The following is an 18,001-nucleotide window of genomic DNA, read 5'->3' as shown; positions in this document are numbered from 1 at the left end:
AGTCGGTGTGCCATATTCACTGCACGTGTGTCCAAGCTCACTCCTCACATAACGAATATCAGGAGAGCATGCCCCCTTCTTCACCCCGCCCCCTTCCCCCCGGTTTGACCTGCCGAATCGCGGGTGAAGCGCTAAAGAGCTTAGAACTTGTGCAGTTTCGAGTTTTCAACCAGCGGTCAGTGGGAGCTTCATTATTGCAGTTTTTTTCTATATTTTCGAGAACTACAAAAATCTCCATAGCAATTTACTATTCAGTTTAGATACCAACTACTAAACAAATGCACTTTCACCTAATTGAAAATTGCGCTCATTGTTCACCTAAATGCTCTAGAGCTCGCACGTGAAGTGGAACATGGCTTGTCGATAAACGAGAAAGCCATTCCTTGGTTTTCTGTAAATAGCAGAGCTGTGTCCTGGACGAAAAGGGGGGGGGGTGGAGGTGAAAGAGACTTGCACGCGATATTGCAGCATATGCGAGCTTGAACCAGCGGCTGCAGGCCCCACTTAGCGCACAAAGCCGTATCCTCATGTCATCATCCATATTCATTCACAACCGTTTAACTCTCTTCATTCTCGTTAACTTTTATCGGACGTCATAATTACTGCAATATAATCTTCTCTTGATCACCGTGAGCATTTCTACAGGAGAAGATAAGCCGGCACATGTTTTGCTCCAACGATAAACTTTTTGGGCACGCTGAGGTGATGAACACGTTGTTCTCTCCTCCATGCTACGTGCTAATTCGCGTCGGGCGTCGTTTAAAAGTTCAAGTATCATTCGTGTAGAGGAATATGTACATTGTTTCGCGTCAAATTCTTCATCTGAGTGGAATCGCCTTGCCTCCTACACGGCCAGCAAATCTGATGACACTTCTCTCAAGACTGCCATTACGAACACACCTTTAACGCCCACTCCTCTCTTTATTGACGCATTGACATGCAGAGTAATTATATAAAACAATAAATACACGAATAAAGAATACCTACATACATAAATAAATAAAATAATATTTGAGTAAGAAAATTCAGTAAATGAATACATATTTGAACAAATTATCAGTAAATTCTGAGCCATCACTTTGATGGCGCCACAGAATTGTGCACAGAGGATGAGATTGTATAATTGTTACATTCATTCTGTACTATTTAGTTACAGAGATTATGAAGGTGAGTAGAGGAATTAACAGGTAGACCCCTTCCCGTTGACTACATATGAAAGTTGTTTTATGGGTGGACTCAACTAAGTCTAACATAATATTTCCTGATGTTCCACGAGAGTAACATTTTAACATCATGATAAAGATTCGCCTAAGTAAATATTGCCTATAATGGTGCATATAGGACTTTGTATAGCGAATGAAATGCTTTGTGGTGCAAGCTTACAAGGTGACGCCTTGGAATAACACTGCTAGTGTTCAATGAAGCCCACTTCTCTTTCCTACAAAGCAACAAGTGTTAATTTTTGACGCTTGGACTGCTACTGACGCACCGAAAATGTTTCCCATTTCAGGACGCTATGGCTTACAACAAAATGAACGTTCTCCACTGGCACATGACCGACGACCAGTCTTTTCCTTTTGTCAGCAGAACGTTTCCAACTCTCAGTGAAAAAGTAAGAGACGTTGCAATCTGGAGTTCTTTTTTGCAGTCTTACGCGATAATGGCCACAACTTGACGTATTCGTTGAGGATTTGCCTTTAAGGCCCTGTCATAACCACATCACCGGTACTTGTACCTCGTTTAGTTTTATCGCGTAATGCTGAAAACTGCAAGCATTTTGGCATCGAAAATGTAACACTCTGTCGTATTTATTTATTTATTTATTTATTTATTTATTTATTTCATACATACTGCTAGCCTCCATTTTGAGGCTGTTGCAGGACATGGGAAAATACATTGCATCAAAATAAGAATGACAAACTTATACACTTGTTAGTATTGTAGTTTACAAGTAGACGTAGTGGAGTAATACAACAAAGGGTGTGACCTTCCTGAGTCAGGCCTTAAAGGTTAATGAACAGAAATACAGAAGCATAAGATAAACAACAAAAAAGTACATCAAAACCAATTAGAGACAAAATGCGGGGTCTGCAGGCGATACTGGTAAATCAAGATGCGCATTCATAGACATATTTTTCCAGCATAGGAAGGAAATCGTCAGGTGGACAAATTATGATATCACTAGGCAATGAATTCCAGTCTCTGATTGTCTGGGGAAAGAAAGAATACCTGAATGTGTCTGTGTGGAACCTGTATTCAATTAAATGTTTATGATGTTTAGTTCTAGTGTTTCGCTGTTCAGTGAAAGATACATATGCACCACTGTTTAATTTGTAGACCCCGTTAAGGAGGTGGAACAGAAACTTGAGGCGTAAGTATTTCGCACGCTTGTAAATAGTCGGGAGACAAGCTTTATCAAGGAGTTCTGTCGGAGAATCATTACGGTTGTACCTATTAATAATGAATCTGATGGCTTTTCTCTGTATTGTTTCTAGGCGTTTTATGCACTGTTTGGTATGTGGAGACCAGCAGGTAATACCATATTCTAGTATAGGACGAACGAATGAGGTGTAGGCTAGCATCTTAGTGTCTGGTGAGGCAGATTTTAAAGAGCGTTTAAGCGAGCAAAGTGTTGTAAATGCCTTAGAAGATATGTGTGACACATGCTTGTCCCATTTCATATCAGATGATAGGACAATGCCCAAATATTTATAATCATCGACTATCTTTAATTTTTGCTGTTCGATCGTGTAGGTGAATTCTAGTGGGGTTCTTTTTCGGCTTACTCTCATAAAAACAGTCTTGTCTAAATTAATCTTCATTTGCCATGCCTGACACCAATTTGCTACTTGCGCAAGCTCGTGATTTAGTATTACTTGATCATTATGGTTCCTAATCTCCCTATATATAATGCAATCATCTGCAAACATGCGCATCGTTGATTTTATGTTATCTGCCATGTCATTGATGTATAGTAAAAAAAGAATTGGTGCTAAGACTGTTCCTTGTGGTACTCCGGATGACACTTCTACCCAATCAGATTGCTGACTTTCGATTTCTACGTACTGTTGCCGACCTGCAAGATAAGCTTTTATCCAGTTTATTATGCTGCCAGATCCGAGACTGTGTTGTAGTTTGCCCAGGAGTTTAGGATGGGATACCCGGTCGAAGGCCTTCGATAGATCTAAGAATATTATGTCAGTCTGCCCGCGGTTATCAATTGTTAGAGCGAGATCATGCACAGTTTGTGTCAGTTGCGTAACAGTAGACAGTCCTTTTCTGAAACCATGTTGGTTGATGCTAAGCAAGTTATTATCTTCCGCAAAGGTTACGATGTGTTTTAGTATGATGTGTTCGAGAATTTTGCAAGATGTGCAGGTTAGCGAAATCGGTCTATAATTTGATGGGCTTGTTGCGTCACCTGATTTGAGAATCGGGACAATCTTTGCTATTTTCCAGTCTTTGGGCACGTCAGACGATTCTAGAGATTTTTTAAAGATAAGTAAGAGGTATTTAGAGACCCATTCTGCGTATCTCTTGAGGAAAGTATTGGGGATCCCATCTTGGCCACAAGATTTTTTAATGTCGATGTTAAGCAGCAGTGAAAGTATACCTGATTCTGTTATCTCTATATCACCAAGTATGTCGCCGGTTCCCCTCGGCTGATGGTTTAAATCTGGTGAAATTCCGTTGTCTTGTGTAAAAACGGATTTAAAAAAGTTATTAAACTGATTTGCTCTTTGGAAAGCATCCTTCTGCGGCAAATTGCTTTGCTTATGCACGTTCGCGTTAAAATATCTCCAAAATTTTTGAGGAGCCGTCTTGATGAAGTTGCTAAGTGTGACGTTCATGTACGTATGTTTTGCTTGCTTTATCACTACTTTCAACTCATGTGCCAATTTTCTAATTTTGTCAGAGAAACAGGGATTTGATGTCTTACCCTTAAGTTTCCTCAGCCTTGACATTTTACGTTTCATATGTATTATATTCCTTGTGATCCAAGGGTTTCTTTTGTGCACTTTCTTTTTTTTCATGGGTACGAAGTTAGATAAACATTCGTGTACATAGGTCTTAAATTTCGCCCATAATTCATCTACTGTCACAGAATTATCATGGAAAAGACAAGAAAAATTGGGGTAGTGATAATCAAAAAAATCAAGAATGCCGACATCATCTGCGTTTTTCCAATCATATATTCGTGTGATCAATTTTTCTGAGCGTGCTGACGACGGTAGTGATAGACAACATTTGGTTGCCTTGTGGTCCGAAATTCCGTCAATTATTTCCCATGATATGTCCTCTACAGGAATGTTTTCACTCACAAAAGTTAGATCAAGAATTGTGCTGCTCGACAAAATGACACGTGTGGGTTGCTGAATGATTTGCTTTAAACCACTATTGAAGGCCATATCAAGTATCGCCTCAGCGCTGTCCTTATCGATAACACCAGCATCGTACGAATCCCATCTTATACCTGGTAGATTGTAATCCCCCGTAAGGACAACCTTTTTGTCCCCTTGAAGGTGACGCTGCATGTAGTCAGACAAGATATGTAATGGCTCCGGGCCAGAATTCGGTGCTCTGTACATTGTACCAACATAAAGGGAATATACGCCGATCGTGATCCTACAAAACAGTGCTTCTGCGCCGGTAATGTTAGGTAGCGGTGTGGTCTGAATGTCGTCTTTCACTAAAATCGCGACGCCACCGCCACGTGTGCATCTATCCTGACGAAGAACTATATAACCTGGGGGAAATATATTGTTGGTCAAGATACATGATGACAGCCAAGTTTCACTAATGGTTATGATATCAGGTTCATGTTCAAGAGACAAGGCCTCAAGTTCTACCGTCTTATTAACTATACTCCTGGCGTTGATATTAAGAATAGTTAGTTTTTTCTTAACTTAGCAGGTTGCCGTTCGGCAATTCGAGGAGACACTTTTTTTACTGGTATTTTCTCGCCTAATTCTTCATCCCATGCAAAGAGTTCATCATTTACTTTGATCTTATCGTAAACGAGTCTGACCTTTTCATGCTTTTCTCTATTAAGTTTGCAACTATCCCAAAGTTTTTTTCTTATATTGCGTACCGCCAGAGAAAAATCTTCGCTGACAGAAATTTTGGAACCCTTCAGTCTAAAACAGTTCTTAAGTATCTTGGCTTTGTCTCTGTAATCGAACAGCTTGAAGATCACGGGGCGCGTTTTGTTAGCCTTCTTCCCTCCCAAGCGGTGAATTCGCTCGAAACCGGAAAACGTTACACCAAGCACTTCTTTAATTAGTTTAGTGCTAACCTCGTGTTCTAGGATTTCCGATGTTTCATCCTCGAGTTCGCTTAGTCCGTAAATAATTAGGTTCGACCGTCTGCTTCGGTTTTCTAGGTCGTCAATTTGACGCAGAAATGATTTCATGGTCTTTTCCAGTTGCATGCACTTTTCCTCGATGGTTGACATACGACTTTCAAGCTGTCCTAAAAGATCTAGTTTGGAGTGAATACTTGCTAACGACTCACTTGAACCCTTATTTTCGTTTCTGATAGCGGTGATGTCGGCAGCCATTTTTCTAATTTCAGCAGCAAGTTCCTGCATGTATTTCATGTCATAAGTATCATAAGAAGATAACAAACACTGACACCAAGGAAAACATAGGGGAAATTACTTGTGCTTAATAAATGAAATAAGGAAACTATAAATTATTGGAAATTAAGGTGGATGAAAACCTTGCCGCTGTTGGGAACCGAACCCACAACCTTCGCATTTAGCGTGCGATGCTCTCCCAATTGAGCTACCGCGGCGCCGTTATCCCATTCGCTTTCTTGAGTATTTGTGTGTCCTAGCAGAACCCTGAGAGCGTTAGCCAGCGCCACCACTCACAGACTCTGGCGGCGGACGTGGAACGTCCTTCTTGCCGCAGGCGTCACGAGAACGTGTTCTTTTTCGGTGAAGGCAACTGGTCAATAAACCCACATATACTACCTGAAGGCATCAGTGTTGCTGGATTCGACACCCTCGTTACATAACGAGGGTCTCGTTGATTACATAGCGAGGGCCTCCAATCCGGCAACACTGATGCCTTCAGGTAGCATATGTGGGTTTATTGACCAGTTGCCTTCACCCAAAAAGATCACGTTCTCGTGACGCCTGCGGCAAAAAAAACGTTCCACGTCCGCCGCCAAGGTCTGTGAAGGGTGGCGCTAGCTAAGACTCTCAGGGTTCTGCTAGGACACACAAATACTCAAGAAAGCGAATGGGATAACGGCGCCGCGGTAGCTCAATTGGGAGAGCATCGCACGCTAAATGCGAAGGTTGTGGGTTCGGTTCCCAACTGCGGCAAGTTTTTTCATCCACCTTAATTTCGAATAATTTATCGTTTCTTTATTTCATTTATTAAGCACAAGTAATTTCCCCTATGTTGTCCTTGGTGTCAGTGTTCGTTGGCTTTTATGATAATGCTACGGAAGAGTATTTGCGATAACAAAGAGGCGAGCAGGGTAAAGACGACGATGACGATTAGAGGCTAGCGTGGGCTGTTGCCTCTTGGCCAAGCGCGGCGTATTGCCTTGTAAGTATACTTGTATGAAGCTTTTCGTCAGCGTCTTCCTACGTAACATATCAGGTGTAGGTGCGGGGTACGCGTTTTTTTAGTAAACCTGTTAAGGTGCCGATAATCCACACAAAATCGCCATGATGCATCCTTTTTTACCACTACAGCAGGTGACGCCCATTGACTACATGACGGTTCAAACATGTTCTTGGCAAGCATTTTGTGAACTTCGGCGTGAATAACTTGACGCTCAGCCGGTGATACTCGATAAGGGCGGCGATGAATAGGAGAGGCATCACCGGTATTAATGCAATGTTTAACCGCTGTAGTTTGGGCCAAAGGACGATTGTTAAAGTAAAACATATCGTGGTAGGAAAACAGAACGCGGTAGAGCTGACGAGCCTGCTCGGTTGGCATGTCGGGCGCAATCATTTTCTGTAATTCGGCGATGGTACAAGTTGCCGACTGTGATGGTAGAGGAAGATCGGCTGAATTGTCTACTGCTACAGATGCTACTGAGTGATCCTCGAATGAGCAAAGCTGGGCTAGAGACATCCCGCGTGGTAGCACTTGTGTCGTCAAGCCAAAATTGACCACTGGCAAACGGACGCAATTCGCCGTAATAGATAAAACTGTATGAGGTACTGTGATCCCGTGTGTAAGGAGGACGTCTCGAATAGGAGCCGCGATGTAGTGACTGTCAGGGACTGGTGGGGACGACACGAAGTCAACGTAAGTCAGTGCCGAAGGTGGCAAGTGAATTAAGTCGATGGAACCGAGGCGACTGGGGTGTGGTTCAGCGGGATCCAGAACAGGCAGGTCAAGGCGGAGTGTACTGGAGGAACAATCGATGAGAGCGGAATGTGCGGAGAGGAAGTCTAAGCCGAGGATGATGTCGTGGCGACAGCGGGCGATGACTGGAAATAGCACGATAGTGGAGCGATCGGCGAAGGAGACGCGGGCGGCACACATACCGATTACAGGGGCTGTTCCGCCATCGGCGGCACGGACAACAGGCGTAGTGGCAGGCGTGATTATTTTCCTCGGCCGGTTACCAAGTTCAGCGCTCATTACCGACAAATGCGCCCCAGTGTCTATGAGAGCAAATACAGAAACACCGTGGACTTGCACGTCAAGAAGGTTCCGATGAGTGGGCAACGTCAGTAGAGGATTTGGCGGCGTAGGGAGCAATGCAGCGTCACCTCGAGGTGCTGCATCGTCTACTTTTCCGGCTGGCTGCGGCGTCCGAAGGAAGTCGGCGAATAGGAGCGACGGGGCGGGGGGGGGAGCGAGATTGTCGTCGTTGGCGCGAAGGCGAACGAGAATAGGGGCGGTTCGGCGCAGGAGAATCTGTGGCGGCATTATCGGAGCGGGCAGCATAGGGACGAGAAGGGCCACCTAGAGGGCGAGAGTAGGCAGTATAAGCAGACCAGTTCGGGGAACTCCAGCGACTGCGACAGTGCCGAGAAATGTGCCCGATTCAATGGCAGCGAAAACAAATGGGCTTGTCGTCTGCAGTGCGCCATTCAGACGGGTTGCGGGGACGTGGCGGGTAATAAGATGCGGGACGGGGCGGAATCGAAGAAGCCGGGTGGGTATGAGGGCGATTGCCCGAGCAGATGGTGTGAAGACCCATGTTTGCGAACTCCTGGCGGACAACTGCCTGGATCAGGGAAACCGTGACTGCAGGTGCATTGGGGGGGGCTGGAGTCAAACGCAGCCGGATAGGCGGCCTCGATCTCACGCCGAACGATTCTAGTAACATCGGCAGTGTTGGGACGAGGAGTGTCGGCACAGGAAGATGTCTCTGGGGTGTTGGGTAGACGGGCAAACTGCTGGTCGATACGTCGGCTTTGAGCTAGTTCCAGGCAGCGGCACTCTTCTATAACTGCATTCACCGTCGCCACGTTGTTAAAAACGAGCAAGTTGAAGGCGTCATCGGCAATGCCTTTGAGGATGTGAGAGACCTTGTCGGACTCAGCCATGTGTGCATCAACTATGCGGCACAGAGCCAAGACTTCCTGAATGTACGTGACGTAGGGCTCTGTGCCGCAGAGTTGGCGCACACATGACTGACGGACGTAACAAAAACATAAAAATTGTAACAGCGCAAACACATGCAACCACAAAGTACGAAGGAGGAGACACAAGCGCTTGTGTCTCGTCCAGCGCTTGTGTCTTGTCCTTCGTACTTTGTGGTTGCATGTGTTTGCGCTGTTACAATTTTTATGTCAAGTTAATGACGTAACATTATGACTAATAATAATCGGGCCCCACGGTTAACACCCTTTCTTCTCGTTGATGTCGTAAGTATATATTACAAAACCTAAACACAGTGATTCAGAAAGTGGAGTGTACAGGAGAAATCGGTACGTAGCTGCAGTGTGTTGTGTTATATAAAGGCACCTGTAACAGTAGATCCCCGTAGCTTGTTCAGTACATCTTACCTTAATTGATGCCAGATCTTTAGTCAATCAAGTATACCAGTACATATGTAAGTATGTACATTTTAATGATTGTCGCAATGAATCTGGGTTCAATGTCAAACTTCCGCTTAGCTCAAAAATATATGAGCTCGATGTCATTACCCATTAGCTTTATTGCTTCTTCCTTTGTCGTTCGAACACACAGAATCCATTGAGCCCTTGTATTTGAAAACACTTCTAAGAGAATACGTGTAAAAGAAAGCGAGAATGAACGGCAAGGTGTCACAAGTCACAAGGGTATTCTGTAAGACAAGTATAACGCAATGTGATGGTGCCTTTGTCGTCTGTCTTACATGTCCCGTCTCGTTAGCCACAGCTAAGAACCTCGATTAACTGGTGACAGAAGGGAATCACAAAGTATACGTCACAGTTCATTTATTTGCATGCATTTTCGCATCATGAGGGCCACCTAGATATGTCAGTGTTTCCTTTATCCCCCCTTGTATGAGGTATTCTCGGCGTGCATTTTCCTATATATCAGCTAATGTCCCACATCTTTCCGTACAAGCTGCAACACACAACCTGAAAGCACATTGTAAGGCTCTTTTGCACTTGCAATATTGAAGTTGTTGCGTTCAATTAAAATATACAATTATGGGACCTGGAAACATGAAAGGCTCCAAAAATAATCCAGCTGCCATATTAACAGACGAGGAAGGTGTTACTAGCAAGAAAGTTGAAAATGAGAGAATCCACACTGCCAAAAGCAGTCATGCCGGAGCCAATCATTCGTGTTACAATTTTATTAGTTAAAAGCAACGCTGCCTGTTGTGCTCGAGGTCACCGCGAATGCTCGTACCGCAAAATATTATCCCATTGCTTTAAGAGGCAGTTCTTTAGTGAGCGCGCACCTTCGATGTGGGATGGATGGCTTTTATTTCTAAGCAGGCAGCATTCCTAATAATAAAACACCAGTCCTCGAAATTTTGTTGGGGGAAAGGGAACTTGCTGTAAAAGGCGAATATCTTAATGGTCTCAAGTAAGTGTCGTACCTATTTGAAAAGCTGCAAGCATGAGAAGCCATTCTCTGTGACCACCCCGCTATGTGAAAAGAATCAGAGTAATGCTAATTTGCAATAAGCGCTGGCATTGCCTCTAAGAATCTGGATGAATGAAAACATGAGAACTTAACCTACATCTCATTGAATGCCAGCCCGACCGTGTTACCAAGAAAGAAAGAAATCTTTTTAGCATTTTTATCATGACCTTCATACCACGAAGTAGCGTCAGGTCCCGTCAATGGCTGAAGAAGGTGGACCAAAGTAAAAACAAAAGGTTTGGTTCGTATTGAAGCCTAACCAAGGAAGGCACATGCAATACATGTGACCACTGAATACATGCACTGTTTAGATTCGAGAGTGCACATGATTGCCCCGTCTAACCAAACGTAAGTTTCTTGATGTTGATGTGCCTGAAGGACGCCAACGATATGCCAAAGCAAACGGAGCTCCTTTATTACGGAATACGATTGGGAAGTGTTCTTGGGAAAAGTGTCCCCGGTAGACATTTATGATAAACTTGTTGAACTAGTACAAGAGTTTAAGAAAGTGACTACGCGCGTGGTTGAAATCAGGCAGCGCAATAAAGAAAACTTGTGGATGACCTCCCAAATACTATCAGCCATAAAAGAAAAGCATTTGCTCTGGGCCCAGTCGAAAAGGGCAACTGCTTCTATCCTGCTACGGTCAAAATTTAAGGTTGCGAGAAATAACGTGAATGCAATGATTCGTCAGGCTAAACGAGTACATTTCCGTAACACGTTTAAGAAAGCAGGCTCAGATACTAGAAAAACGTGGTCTTTGATTAATAATCTGAGAGATGTCAAAAGGCGTGGCAATGATGGAAAAGATTTCGTGTCGTATTTTGGCACTGATGAAGAAAACATAGCTAATGAATTCAACAAGTTTCTCTCGCAAGTTTCGGGTAGTGCGCAACAGCATCCCTTATTTTGTACTCTTAAGAACAGCACAGTCGAATCGGCACACCTAACTTTGCTAAGTGAGGATGATTTATGTTCAATTATTTTCGGTCTTAAGTGAAATAGATCTATGGGAATAGATGGAATTTCAGTAGGTGATCTGCGAACCTTGTTCGACATACTTAAATGCGTGTTTCTGTCACTGTTCAACAGCATTATCTCAAGTGGCATCATCCCGCCGAACATGAAAGCGGCAATTATTACCCCAATTCACAAAGGTGGTGCACATAATAGATATGAAAATTATCATCCTATTTCAGTCTTGCTCTGTTTGACTCAAATGTTAGAAAAACATTTGCTGTTTAAAATGACATGTTTCTTATATAAGCACAAAACCCTGTCACCGCGTCAGTATGGCTTTGTACAAGGTAAAGGGATGCAAATGCTTTTGGAGGACTTTTCTGACATGTTAAATCGTTCTTTTCACTGTAGCCAAGTGGTGTGCGCACTGTTTCTGGATGTCAGCAAGGCTTTTGACAGCGTTTGCCACACTCTGTTATTGTGTAAACTATCCAGGTTAGGCTTCCGTGGAGTGTTTCTTTCGCTTTGGAAATTTTTTTTGCAGCAGAGAACGCAATACGTCTCGATTGGGCGGGCAAAGAGTGCTTCTTTGCTAATAAAAGCTGGCGTTCCTCAAGGTTCCATAATTAGTCCCCTGTTATTTAACGTCTACGTGAACGACCTTTCAAACGCCGTGCCTGTAGGCCTGTATCAGTACGCTGACGATACTGTCCTCGCATCCCAGTCAGCGAACTACTCTGACTCCCTTTCTTCTCTTCAAGCTGCAGCAACTATTGCTATGGACTGGTTCTCACGCAACCTAATCAAAGTAAACAGCTCTAAGACTCAACTTATATTTTCACAGCCCGATGAAGAAAGTAGGTTTAAACCAGCAGCTGCTCTTGCACGGATCTAATTGTTCTCAATGTCAATGTCTACCCCTGAGCTATAAAACTACAGTGAAATACCTAGGATTATACTTTGACAATGCTCTTTCTTGGAATGACCACTTATCCCACGTTTGTAAAAAGCTCCGAACCGTCTCCTGTGTGCGGTACAAGATTAGATACTATGTGCTACTTTCAATACGCAAAGCTATTGTAAATGGTCTCGGTTATAGCGTACTGCGTTATGGCATAACGATCTATGGTCACTGTGCAGTTCGTTGGAAGAACAGGATCAATTCTCTCCTACGATCTTTGGTAAAAAATATTGGCTATGATTTAGGCCTGCGCCCCAATTCTGATGTTTTTAAGGTATTTTCGCTACCTGATTTTGATCGCCTTTTGATCGAAACTATTGTCCTGAAACATTTTTGCTTTAGTGACTATAAGATTCCGTACGTTCCCACATGGTCTCTTCGACCGAAGGAAGCTTTTTGTATTCTCCGACGGTTTACAAGATATGGAAAGCGAGTAAGAGATGTTTACGTTCCCTTTACTTCAATAGGTTACCTCCAAGAGTTCGCCGGGCAAAAACTAAATATAAAATAAAAAAGATGCTGCGATACACTACTTAGTGGGTGTACCACGTTGTACACACCTGCTCCACCACTTGTCAAATGAATCCTGTGAATTCACTGGTTACTGCAGTATTTGTTGCACTGATCTGAGTATTGTCATGCTATTTTGTTTTCCTTCCTCGCTCTTTATTCTGATGTGTTTTTTATATGTAACTTGTGTTCTGTGTCTATTTTTCTTTTGCCACTGTACTAATTTGATGTTCCGTAATTTTTAATGTTTTAATGTGCGTTCATGCCTGTGTGTTTATCTGCGTGGTTCCGCTGCCTGTCGGGCTCTGCCACTCAAGCCCAATGAGGCTTTGGCAGGCCGGATGTTTGTACATTTTTTCAATGCTTGGCGAAATAAAGTTTTATTATTATTATTATCATTATTATTCCTGCCAAGCATTGTGCACTGGCGGTGAGATATCCTTGAAAACGTGCATCATCTTCACCCACTACGGAGTGGTAAATCCATTTCTGCCAAGATTCAAAAACTAATATAAACTCGTTTTTAAGGAAAGCCTAAACTAACGAAAAAATGTCTGCCTTCAGGAGTCGATCCCTTTGCTGCGGGCGAACGATATACATTTATGTTGCAATCAAAGATGTCAATTAATTGCCAAAGTTCGGCTGCCTCAATGAGCGCCGAGACTTTTAGCCTAATGCGTGTAAAAGTCACATTTACAAATTTCGGGGTGGCATGCAAAGGTTTTATAGCTTTGGGAATTTTAATATAGTTGGCAAGTTGAAAAATATTACATAATCCCTACGTTCCCGCAACACCTTACAAAAAGCAGGTATCGTAATCCTACATACTCCATATATTGCTGCTTCTGAATCGGACAAATGGGACGATACAGTTCTCCGATTACTGGAATTTCGTACATTAATTGGGGGAAATTTTGTTTTTTAAGATGCGCTTCGAACACGGCAGGAAAGTATGCCTATCAAGAAAAAGACCGGCTCTGGAATCTGCTGCTTCACAAAGATAGCTTTCTGCATTATATTGACCCAGAACTGAGATCGAAAATTCCACGACCAGTTCCTCGACAGATAGACAAACTGTACCAGCGTATTCGACTGAAGGTGGCTGCACTACCTTTACCGCATAGGGCGTGCCACAAATCCCTACTGTGGTAACTGCGGCAGCTTCTGCGGCAGCTTAGGGACGACGGAGCCCACACTACCTGAATGCCCCGCGTACCGAGACGAGAGACAATTTTTATGCGAAGCATATTACTAGAGCTCAACCCAGCTCCTCAGGAGCGGCGGTGTCGCCTTCAATGACCTTTAGTGACCCCATGCTATACCACGTGACACCGTGACGTCACGACAGAGGATAAACGGGGCTCCAACTCGCGCCGTCGCTCGCGGCGTCGCGGCGGTATATAAGCAGCTGCGCTTGCCTCTGCTAGACACTCACGAGGTGAGATGCCTCCTGGAGACAGAGCTGCTCGTTGGAATAAGAAGTTTGGACTTGGTTCTGTGTAGGAATAATGGGAGACAATACCGAATAAGTGATGTACAAACTAAGAGTCATAGCTTTACGGATCACAAGAGTGTGTTTATTGGTTTGCAAAAAATAAATGATGACTTGCAGTGATATACTAGTACCATGCCTTACCCAGATTAACCGAGAAAGACCAAGTATAACCGAGAACAGCCATGCCTTACCAACTTTAGCCACCAATATGCTTCGCATCTGACTAGGCTTAACCAAGCTAAGCCTCAGCCAATTTCTTGAGCGACAAATGGAAATGGTTTTCCACGATCCATTAACATTACTCAGTATCTTAGGTTAAATGCCCGACCCTTCAAAACAGTGGTGGGCTTTGGATTTATTGTTCAAATACGTATCAGAAATTGGTTTAATAGAAAAACTTCAAAGATATTCGCCAGTTCATATAGAAAAGCCTAAGTTCACCTGCCAGTCACCTATAAATATTAGTATTTGGTTCACTTGCGCATTTCATTTTTTTTTACTCTCCTCGGCGATCTTTTATTCGCATTTCCTATCCCTATACAGAGTAGCATGCCAGCGGTTATGTACGCCCCAGCAAAAATCTATTTTTCTAACAAAGATTCTCTCTTCCTCTCTCTCTCAAAATATGCTCTTAATTGCAATTTTACAACTTTCTTGTATGCTATACCTATTTGATTCGCTTGAGATGTCGATCTACGTTGGAGTATCTTCTTCAATTGTCTGTTCGGTAATTTCTCTTTTATAGATTTATAGATCTTCAAAATAAAATTTTGCTGGCGCATCTATCCTTTAGGGAATTTTGGGTCTTTAATGCTATTAGCAATCTATATTATGCTGGGTAAGTGGTTCCTAATGAAATCATCTTACACAGATTAATATGAAAGATTTCGCATACCCAGTGGCACGAACCCAAGGAGCCAATTGGGCGTGAAAGAGGGTGATTGAGAGGCGGCACGTACCCCACGGCATTATTATGAAAGGTGGCCTATTACCAAGGACCTATGTTTGCCCGAGAGAAATTTAATAATGAGTGCTATGACTAGTGCCGCATATTGGCGCCAATGAAGACCGCAACCTGTGTAGAACTGCAAACTGCCTAGAGTAGCATACTCAGTAACCCGAGTTGGCCTGACTGTTGGTTATGAAACCGGCTTCCACGGCATAGCAGCCCGTTTGACTGCGGCCTTCCAGTTAACGAAGTTGGGGGGAAAGATGTTCGGCGCAGAGAAAGGGAGAGACATACCGAAACCAGGGTGATGTTCTCAGTGAATGCTAGAAGCATTAAAAAGTTTACTATCACCAAAAAGACAACCTTCACTTTTAGATGTAACCAACAACATATAAGGCAATGCAATAAATTAGGATCAAAACAATTTCTCTGTTCTTGTGTTTTAGGTAGAACCACCAGAGCAAGTGATTTTTACTATATGCTATACAAATAGCACTACCATTGTTGAAATAAATATTACACGTTGCAGAAGGACACAGAAAAGTCGTTGAAACGTTACACTATTGCAACAACGAAGAAATGCGTGGATCACCAATGCAACAATATCGGCTAGTCACACCAATTGAAAAAAAGAAAGATCGTTGAAAATTATGATTGAGGCGAACGTAAAAACTCACGTGAACTCATGTCGAGATGGTATATCATGTAAAAACGGCAGTCGGGCGACTCTGCGGTGGGCTGAGGCAACGAACAAATTAAATCCAACGCCCGGTCTTGCCGACCTTCCCTGTACGCGTCACCGAAGCGCTATAAGCGCAAATCACTCCACAAATGGAGATTATCTTTGGCTAGACGGTAGGATGTAACACTTCGTCATTTGAAAGAAAGTGAAATGCTCAATACGCATGTCATCGGGAGCAAAGAAAGAACAGTAATTATGCCTGAAAAGATTGTAGGTACTCGAGAGTGAAGAGTACACAGATTTTTCCATGTTGTATTCATGAATTGCTGCAGTGTAGAAACAACGTATGGGCTTAATATTGCGATTAGCATACTTAGGATACTTGACGTACTTTTCGGTGTCTGTCTGTCTGTCTGTCTGTCTGTCTGTTTTATATCCAACTTGGGTGAGGGGTAGATCGATGTGCTGCTGTGCTGAGAGGACCAGGTTCGGAACTTGCCGTTCAGTCAACTTCTGCCACTTGCGTATACGACACTGGGCATGTGCCGCTATTCAATTAACTTCTTTCAAGCCGACTTCGGTCACTGAGTATGTGACATGCTTCAAAAAACCTCTGCGATTCCATGTTGGGTCAGAAGCTGTGGCCAACTCTTCAATTACAAAACATATTTAAAAAATTATCCAGTGCAGAAGGAGTTCCACCCAGTGTCACAACTATTCAAACAACCTTGTTTAAATTTATATTCGCACACCCGCGATTCGTAGACATTGCGGCGGTACCACTCGGTGTTCCACTCTATCATCCGCAATCAGAGGTCAGTGGGAGGCCTCGCATTGAGCGCAAATGAAGCTGTGCAGGGTGATATGGGCTGCACAAGTTTTGAAATGGGGAAGCTCGCAGTAAAATAGATCATTTGAATTTAGAATATGCAGGAAAGTAAATGCGCTGGAAGAGTGTTGAAGTGTTTGTACAGGAAAAACATTGATTCACATTGGAGGAAAAGAACTAGAAAGCTTACAGGCAAGTATGCGGCATGTAGGATGAGCAACACAGAAACAAAGAACGTCAAGCGGAAAGTCAGAGAGGCTGAAATAATCTCATGGGTGGCGGCAATCGAAAAACAACCTGCCATGAGTAACTGCTTAAGAGGAAAAAACTAAATCAGGAAAGAAACTATTTACGATAACTCAAAGGGAAGTTTATTACTTTTCGATGCGAGAGCAGGATGCCTTAGAAAACGCGCCTGTAAAGCGTGAAGGAGAAGAACCATGGCTTGCTTCTGTAAATGTAGGGAAACGATGGAGCATGTTTTATTAGAATGTGAAGGTATCTGCCCAGCGGTCTATTTAGGCATCACGGGCCTCCTTAAAGACATTAGGTTCAGCGAGAGCAGGGGGAAAATAAACATGTCCACAATAGAAATTAGTAAGAGGAGATTGGAAGATTGGTGGAAGAAAAATAGGGAAGCGACAAAAAGCAGAGATATAGAAAAACAAAGTTCACAATAGAGGGTTAGAAAAATTGGTTATTGGTATACATTATGGTTTTGTTTTCTTCTTTTTTATTTATTCAGCCAGGTGGGACATTAGGCAGTGTAATAGCAAGAGCTTGGTAGGGCCACCCACACGTTCGTTCCAAAGGGGACGTTCATAACATCCATCCATCCAAGGAAGCGCGACAGAAGGTCCCAGTTGCATACACGCTTCATACGTAACGTATCTCTGCGGTGACAGTACGGCGTGTGTCTGCATTGCTTTGATGTTAATTGATTTAACGTCATCACTTATCGGGAGATGTATTCTGCCGGAATTTTTCCAGGGTGCTTACGATCCTGAAACGCACGTGTACAGGCCCACTGACGTACAGTACGTGATTGGCGAAGCCGCAGCCAGAGGCATCCGGGTCATGGTAGAATTCGATACTCCCGGTGAGGCATCGTTTTATTTCATTACTCACTGAGAATGACACTACCTGTAATTGAGAGCATAGGGGCAATACTAAGTGGAAGGTTGGGTGTGTCGTCTTTTGTATAAGCTTTCTCCTACAAGACGGTGAAAATATGTAATTTTTCATACCCTAGTTTGGAAGCATCATATTCAAAGAAATGAACATTCAAATTTCATATTCCTTTATCGCTCAATCATCGCGAACTGATACTCCCTCAGCAAGGCTAGCACTGCATAATACCTTCATCATAGCGAAGTTTGCCCTAGCTACAGCTAACGAAGAGTGTTGTGTTCAACTATTTCCTTGTGGAATACACTACCTTTTATTAATAAATTTGAAAAATCACAAATAATTATTCAGGAGCTGAAAAACTGTCTACTATATTCCTTGAAATGAAAATATTAGTTCGTTCCAGCAATTCCTCCA

The 18,001-nt window shown here is 43.1% G+C and overlaps 1 protein-coding gene across 7 annotated transcripts in view; it reads left to right on the top strand.

Moving 5' to 3' along the window:
- LOC142590715 (beta-hexosaminidase subunit alpha-like) overlaps positions 1–18,001 on the top strand; it is a 254,126-nt gene that overhangs the window by 72,658 nt on the left and 163,467 nt on the right. For 5 of the 7 annotated variants that reach the window (XR_012830233.1, XM_075703136.1, XM_075703135.1 and 2 more), the window contains exons 6-7: positions 1,511–1,612; positions 17,447–17,555. Coding sequence is in view for 6 of the 7 variants with exons in the window: in XM_075703136.1 (XP_075559251.1) it covers positions 1,511–1,612; positions 17,447–17,555 (211 nt within the window). In the remaining variant the exon portion in view is untranslated. The remainder of the gene's footprint in view (positions 1–1,510; positions 1,613–17,446; positions 17,556–18,001) is intronic. The other 2 variants (XM_075703140.1, XM_075703137.1) reach the window with 1 other exon arrangement.

This window comes from Dermacentor variabilis, chromosome 8 (assembly GCF_050947875.1).
Source record: "Dermacentor variabilis isolate Ectoservices chromosome 8, ASM5094787v1, whole genome shotgun sequence".
Taxonomy (NCBI): domain Eukaryota; kingdom Metazoa; phylum Arthropoda; class Arachnida; order Ixodida; family Ixodidae; genus Dermacentor; species Dermacentor variabilis.
Note: the sequence above shows the minus strand (reverse complement) of the source record. Positions and strands in the feature narration are given on the sequence as shown.